Consider the following 8279-nt stretch of genomic DNA (forward strand, 5'->3'; position numbering starts at 1 on the left):
ATCCTAGATGACTATTTCTATGCATTTGATGTATTACCTCGTATTTACCTGCTTACTGTAAATCGCTCTGGATTAAGAGTGTCTGCTAAATGCCTAAATTGTGAATTGTATTGGTGACAGGCTGGTCTCTCCAGCTGGACAGGAACAGGAAGTAGAATGTAACTAGAGTGTAGTTTAGTGTTGAGGCATTCAGCAGACAGACAGCATGGAGACCTCAACTCTCTGTCTCACACTGGGTGAGTACTGACTCTGTTTCTCCGTACCTCAAACGTAGTTTTTTTTCTTCTTTTTACCCCATTGACCCATTAAGACCTGAAGCCGATTCAAAAAATGCCTTCTAAATCCTAAACATTTTCTGAAAAACGTATGTTGCTATGTATCGTTGCTGTCGGGCAGAAACCTCTATTATTCTATTCATATTCTAACATTTTGTCTTTTATCGTAAATGAACGCCCTACTTTATCATACTACAGCGTTGCACAAAACTATCAAAAGTAGCAGATATACAAGGGTTAGGGTTAGAGCTTGATGATCTGCTACTTTTGCTAGTTTGGACATAATGAGGTTTCCACCCGACAGAGACGATATCTAGCATCTAAAATCTAAAATGACACGCTTTCCCGGTTTTAATGGATTCATATTCACTCTTATTCAGAGTTGGATTACCAATAATCTTGAATCTCCAGATCATTACTAATACAAGACAGCAAAGCTCAGAATCATAATGTCCTGAAAACAGGGCATACCAACAACCTTTATTATTAACCCATTAAAACCGGGAAAGCATCTGTGAGCATTTTAGATTTGAACGACTTTAACCATAATGTTATACTTTGGCTACTAAAAAAAAGCAGATCTACAAGCTTATATTGCGTCACTTCATGCCGCGCTGTGAGCTTGTAGATCTACTATGTTTTTGAAAAATCGTGAAAATATGTGCAAACATCTTTTTAAAGCGAACATTTTTAACTTAAATCTTTGCTTCTGGGGGGTCCCTGGAACACAATATTTTGAGATGGGGGTCGCCAGCCAAATACATATAATTTAGGGGGTCCGATATATTACACATGCGTGTACAGTAAGTGTGTGTAAAATACATATGTTACTCTTCTCTGTGCAGGATTCAGTCTATTGATGATGCAGACTGCACATGCTGAGAATGATCCTTCTGATCCTGTTCACAACGATGGTAAGAGGCAGTAAAGCAGTTCATTGGCTTCATACTTATTTAACATTTATTAACAATTTCATGGATTAACTCTGTTTAGGTTCAGTTATCTCTCTTTTAAGTTGCTTTCTTTCGGTCGATGTATTCTATTCTCTCTATTTTCATCTCCCTGTCTTTCTTTCTTCTGATTGTCTCTCCATCTTTTCCTCTACTTTGTCTCTCCGTATGTACAGTATGTCTCTTTGTTTGTGTCTGTGTCTGTTGTCTTCTTTGCTCTTCCTCATTGACCTACTTGCAGATTATACCAGTGTCAGTCTACTTTATGTGGATTATGCAGTCGACACGCACTGACATTTTGCACCTTAATCCCATGTACAAGTTACAACGCACTGACTTTTGTCTTATTTTTTTGTGTTTTTCTAGCACCTTAACCCCCCCCCCTTCTTCTTCCTGTCTTTTTTTTGTATCGAAATAACGATACGATAGGAACTATGCACGAACACGAATTTCACCCACTTTTTTTACTTCTGTAAACCTGTGATGTAACAATAAACTGATTCTGATTCTCCAACACATTCTCTGTCTCCCCCTCTATATCATGTCCTTCTCATTCCTCTGTCTCTCTCTCATTCTGTCTCTCTCTCTCAGAACATCTTGTCCTCAGTGTTGAACCAAACAGGCTGCAGTTCTTTACTTCTGATCGTCTGTCTCTCAGCTGTGAGGGGTCTTCAGGCTCTGATGGACGGAGGCTGATGAGGGACAATACGGGCAAAGCTGAAATATGTCCTATTGACTGGGGGGCAGCAGAAGGGTCTTCCTGCGTCATCAATGGGGCCTTCATTGAAGACATGGGAGTGTACTGGTGTGAATCTGGAGATGGCAAGAGAAGGAGCAATGTTGTCAACATCACTGTGACTGGTGAGGAGGAATGCATACAAATGCATATTGTGTGATATAGAATAGTTCTTCACACACCAAAGGGTTTAAATGTAGTACCTGGTGACAGACACTTGAAATGAAGGCTGATTGATTATTAATCAATTAATTCCAAGTGTCTGTCACCAGAGAGAACATTCATACCCTGTGTTTATCAATGCCATGTTGTTCAGATGATGCTGTGATACTGGAGAGCCCTGCACTTCCTTTGACAGAGGGAAGTGATGTCACTCTGCACTGCTGCTACAAGAACAAGATAACTGGTCAAACATCCTCTGACCTCCCAGCTGATTTCTATAAAGACGGATCCCTCATCAGGACCAAGTCTACAGGACAGATGACCATCCACAGTGTTTACAAGTCTGATGAAGGATTCTACAAGTGTTGCATCCCTGACCTTGGAGAGTCACCAGAGAGCTGGATGGAAGTGAGAGGTGAGATGAAAGATTGTTTATGAACATTACATTACTCAACAGCTAACATTCACACGGATGCACACGCACACTCACGCACGCAATCAAGCACACACTCTCTCACACACACACACACACACACACACACACACACACACACACACACACACACACACACACACACACACACACACACACACACACACACACACACACACACACACACACACACACTTATCGTTCCTGTTTTATTCTCTGCAGCAGGAGAGACAGACAAGATAAACAGACATTATGAAACAGTCAGTGTCTCTAACAAGCACACATTCAGTGTCTCTAAAAAGCACACAGTCAGTGTCTCTAACAATCTGTCTGTATCTGTATCTGTATTTGTATAATTTGTATAATTATGTATATATCTATATTTATGTATGTATGTATGTATGCCTACTAGTCAGGGCTGTTAAGTCCATTTTTATGTTACAATCGTTCACTTTGTGATACAAGCGCCAAATTTGGCATGAACAATGCCTAGGACCTACTTTTGCAGAAAAGCCCGTTAGCCACACAAATAAAATCCAATATGGCTGCCATTTTCCAAAATGGCTGGTGGCGAAAGACATTTTATGTGTATTTTGACCTGGATTGTGATTGGATTTTGATTATTTTGGTATCAACATATAGTTTTGACTCCCCCCCGCCCCCTCCCCCGTTAGCCACGCCAAAAAAAACAATATGGCTGCCACTTTCCAAAATGGCTGCTGGGGAAAGACATTTTATGTGTATTTTGACCTGGATTGTGATTGGGTTTTGATTATTTTGGTATCAACATATGAGTTTTTACCCCCCCCCCCCCCCTGGATCACAAATGGTTCTAATCGTCACATTTGCTGGCAATCAGCTGTGTGCACTGAAGGCCAAAGCGGTAGCACTGCATCTACCACGACATTCAGTCTTGCACCGTCATTTTGACAGTTGTTCACAAATCTGGGCAATTGGTAGTGTCATCCACGCCACTTGCCAAATATCATCTTCTGCTCGCCATCCCCAGCTGGCAGAGCTCTCTGTATGCATTTGACATACAGTTGCCTGGCTTCAGACACGGGCAACTTGATAAGTGGCATGCTTCACATGATGTGCAAGAGATGCCCTTGTAGGTGGAATGGCATCATAGGACCTCTGCTTCCATGCAAACAGGTAAAATATTGCATCATCAACCCCATCAGCAGTGCTGTTCTTGTCAAGCACTGTTACTGGTGGGTATTGACTGAGCTTCTGGAAGACATGAGACACTTCAGGCCACACTTGCGGGGTTTGCCATGCTGTCTTTTTGCCTTTTCCCACGAAAGGCTGACACGACATCACATCCAGTGAAAGCGTGAAAGAAAAGGATGCCAATGGATTTGTCAGGGCCTAGATTCTTCACTAAATCGTGAACTGGTAACCAACAACAATACAGTACAGTACAGTGCTGTTCAATAACAATACAATACAGTACAGTACAGTACAGTGCTGTTAAATAACAATACAGTACAGTACAGTACAGTACAGTACAGTACAGTACAGTACAGTACAGTACAGTACTGTTCAATAACAATACAGTACAGTACAGTGCTGTTCAATAACAGTACAGTACAGTACAGTACAGTACAGTACAGTACAGTACAGTACAGTACAGTACAGTACAGTACAGTACAGTAAAGTACAGTAAAGTACAGTACAGTACTGTACTGTACTGTACTGTAATGTGCCATACAATAGCAATACAGCACAGTACAGTACAGTACTGTACAATAGCAATACAGCACAGCACAGCACAGCACAGCACAGCACAGCACAGCACAGCACAGTACAGTAGGCCTACAGTACAGTACTGTGCTGTACAATAACAAAACAGTACAGTAGAGTAAAGTACAGTGCTGTACAATAACAGCACAGTACTGTTTTGTAATGTGTTAGTTTGTCGCCGGCAGCCATTTTGGAAAATGGCAGTCATATATATTTTTTTACGTGGCTAACGGGGGGAGGGGGCGGGGGGGAGTCAAAACTATATTCTGATGCCAAAATTATTTCAATCCAGGTAAAAAAAAAACATAAAATGTCTTTCGCAGGCAGCCATTTTGGTTAAATGGCAGCCATATATATATTTTTTTTTGCTTGGCTAACGGGGGGAGGGGGCGGGGGGTAGTCAAAACTATATTCTGATGCCAAAATAATTTCAAACCAGGTAAAAAAAACACATAAAATGTCTTTCACTGGCAGCCATTTTGGAAAATGGCAGCCATATTGGGTGGCTAACGGGGGGAAGGGGTGGGGGGAAGTCAAAACTATATTCTGATGCCAAAATAATCCAAATTGGATTATCCAATCACAATCCAGGTCAAAAACCACATAGCATGTCTTTCGCTGGCAGCCATTTTGGAAAATGGCAGCCATATTGTTTTTTTTTGCTTGGCTAACGGGCTTTTGTGAAAAAGTAGGTCCAGAAGAAACTTTGTGGAAAATTTGGCGCTTGTATCACAAAGTGAACGATCGGGTCACTAACAGCCCTGGCTATACAGAGTAACAGTTGTTCTATAAAGAAATTGGCCTATCTGTCGATCATGCTGTTGCACTCTCCTCTCTGTTTTACAGAAAAGGTACAAATAATTTAACAATAAAGCAAAAAAGAAAAGCAAGAGCATAAAACAACCAAAAATATAATAGCTAAAAGGCAGTGAATCAGGCAGTAAAGTGATTGTACTCACAAAATGAAGATATTGTGTTCATAGATGAGCAGTGAGATGACATTCACAAATACACACACACCCCAAAACAATACAGTACCTGTTCCCCTTGATCATTTTACATCAAAAACGTTTCCTTTGTTTATGCCCAGTGTTTAAGTTGGTGTCCCAGAGCCTGTCTGTCTGTCTGTCTGTCTGTCTGTCTGTCTGTCTGTCTGTCCGTCTTTCATTGATCTGCTTGACTTCTGTGAGGATCTGTTCACACTGTACATTAAGTCAAATTAATAGAAGGTGCAAATAGTATCCAAGTATCCAGCAACAATAAAGGTGTTTGTGACTTGTATCTATGTTTCAGACAGCCAGGCTGACCTCCATTCCTCCTCTCTTATGTGGTGGTGGGTTCGTTTCTCCCTCTTATCACTGGTTCTTCTGGTCCTACTGGTAACAATCCACTGGACAAGACTTAGCGGTATGGAGAAATAATGACTACATATTATACTGTGTACTGTAGAGTACACCTCATTGTATCTAGGGTCACCACCTTTCAATCATGGATTTAATGTTTCTGTCTGTCTGTCTGTCTGTCTGTCTGTCTGTCTGTCTTCCTTTCTCTGGTTGGACTATTTCACTGAAAGCAACAAAACAATAACCTTATGCCTCTTCTCCTCTCCTTTCCTCTCCTTTCCGCTCCTCCCTCCTCCTGTCCTCACCATGTCTCCTCTCCTCTCTATTATATATGTCTGTCCACTAAATAAGTATTACTCTCTGGGCCCTATTTTGCGTGGCATCTTATGCCTTAATCTTTTTAGTTATTTTCTCCGCCAGGCCGAAAGGCATGGCGAGAGAGTATGTTTTGCCCCCTGTCTGTCCGTCCGTACGTCCGTCCGTGTGTGTGTGTCCTGTCTGTCCGTTAGCAGCTAATCTCCGGCACCGTTGGCCCGGTCGCTGCGAAACTGTGCACACCCACTCCCTGGATACCAATTCAGAACCTCTGCCCCACTTTTTTCACATGCGCCTGTCATAGCGCCACCAGGAGGCAGATTTGTGCAAAACCCATTTTTTTCCATTACTCCTACAGCTTTTATCCAAACGTCATGCAAATCGGTACACAGTATCTCTATAGTCATGTGATCAACCCGGATCTGTCCCATTTTTCATATTACATCCTCATTGGCTAAGATTGGCTTCCAAAGTTTGCAGGATTGGTCCGTTTTGAACAAACTGCCTCAAATCATGACGCAGCTTGCCATATCCATAAAATTGCACACACACATTCCCACTAGACCGAGGAAGAAATGCCACTTGAAAATGTTCAAATCAGCCTCATGGTGGCGCTATAACAGGCCGATTTGCATTTTTAACTATAACTGCACCGATCTGCGTGAAACTTAGCACGCACACTCCATAGAGGCCAAGGAAAAACATCTGCACTGCATTTTTCACATCTGCTTTTTACAGCGCCACCAGGAGGCCGACTTTATTATTCCTTCAGATTCTGTCCAAAAAACACGCAAATTGGTACACAGTATCTCCATAGTCATGTGATTCTGTGGATCTGTCCGATATTTCATATTCCATCCTATTTGGCTTACAGTGGTTTCCAAAGTTTGCAGGATTGGTCAGTTTTGAACAAAATGCCTTCAAACATGAACGCAGTGTGCGATTTCCGTGAAATTTTGCATGCAGATCCCGACTAGGCCGAGGAAGAAATGCCCCCCTTTTCACATTCACGTTGGCGTGTTATAGCGCCACCAGCAGGTCTAATTTAGCAAAACACATTTTTGGAACAAAATGCCTCAAATCATGAATGCAGTGTCCGATTGCTGTGAAAGGCCTAAGAAGAAATGCTACCCTTTTCACATTGGCCTATTATAGCGCCACCAGGAGGCCACAATAACCTGCCTGACCTGGCGGAGACTTGTGCTCCGAGGAGCACTTTTTCTGGTTTTTTATGATTTTGAAAAACATTTTAAAATTGTGAAAATAGACCAGTTGTGTGTCTCTTCAAAGTAAAAAATAAAAAACCTACCTAATAACATTTGTCATACAAGGCATAACATGTCACGTAAAATAGAGCCCTCTATCTTTCTCTCTTTAAAACTGAGTGGCTAATTCTCTGTCTCTGTCTCTGTCTCTGTCTCTGTCTCTATCTCTATCTCTATCTCTCCCTCTCTCTCTTTGTCTGATGATTTGTTCTAATTTATTCTACAGAGCGGGAAGCTCACAGGATGCAACAGACCCTAACCAACAGAGAGGATGAAAGGTACACTAATCCTTCTTCTACCTGCATGTATCTATGTATAGGCTACTGGTAGAAACACACTGGTCTATTGTTGTGGTCTGAGTGTTGTAGCGTATCTACTACAGATGATGATTATTATTTGAGGTACAGTGAGAGAAGACACAACAGGAAACTACAGAGAATCTAACATTAGATCCAAGAATAAAAGTTTAGAAAACAGCTTTGGGTTCATCATTTGTGATTGTGTGTGTATGTACAGTATGTGTGATGAAGTCTGTGGTTGTTCTTCATCTTGGTACGTGTTGTGTGTGTTTTGTGTGTGTTTGTGTTGCAGGTGATCAGGAGAGCAGAGTCCTGGCTGAAGGAGAGTGAGGAAGATCTTTGGTTAAAGGACGTGAGCTTTGCTTCATCCATGCTTTTATAGAAAGCTTGAAAATTTGTTTTTTGGTGACTTTATTTCAGTTATAGGGTTGGCCGCGGCCCCAGACTGCCCGGCCGTTCTGGCATCTGCCAGAAGTGCCAGACCGTCCAATCCGGGCCTGTACGTATCATTAATATGCATTTTATTTCACAGTAACAGTAGAGACGTTTCCAAACAATATAGCTGGTTTCGAAAGCTAGACATTTACAGTGACATTTATAGGCCAATATTATACCAAGTACAGTCGACGTACAACTAGCAACTTCCTCCACTCGTGATCTCATGATTCTTCATACCCGGACACCTGCTTTTTCAGCAGCTATGGATAACATTTCTCATTTTAAGTCATATCGATATAATTATTATTTTTAAAGCA

At 41.6% G+C, this 8279-nt stretch overlaps 1 protein-coding gene across 1 annotated transcript; it reads left to right on the plus strand.

Moving 5' to 3' along the window:
* Positions 1 to 201: 201 nt before the first annotated feature.
* LOC308102116 (uncharacterized protein) lies at positions 202 to 7854 on the plus strand (the record flags this gene model as incomplete). Its single annotated transcript, XM_080451719.1, has 4 exons — positions 202 to 236; positions 1121 to 1189; positions 1817 to 2086; positions 7817 to 7854. The coding sequence occupies exons 1-4, from the start codon at positions 206 to 208 to the stop codon at positions 7852 to 7854; spliced, it is 408 nt and encodes a 135-aa protein (XP_080307845.1). The 5' UTR covers positions 202 to 205.
* Positions 7855 to 8279: the final 425 nt, after the last annotated feature.

This window comes from Gymnoscopelus braueri (assembly GCF_963280865.1).
Source record: "Gymnoscopelus braueri genome assembly, chromosome: 15".
Classification (NCBI taxonomy): Eukaryota; Metazoa; Chordata; class Actinopteri; order Myctophiformes; family Myctophidae; genus Gymnoscopelus; species Gymnoscopelus braueri.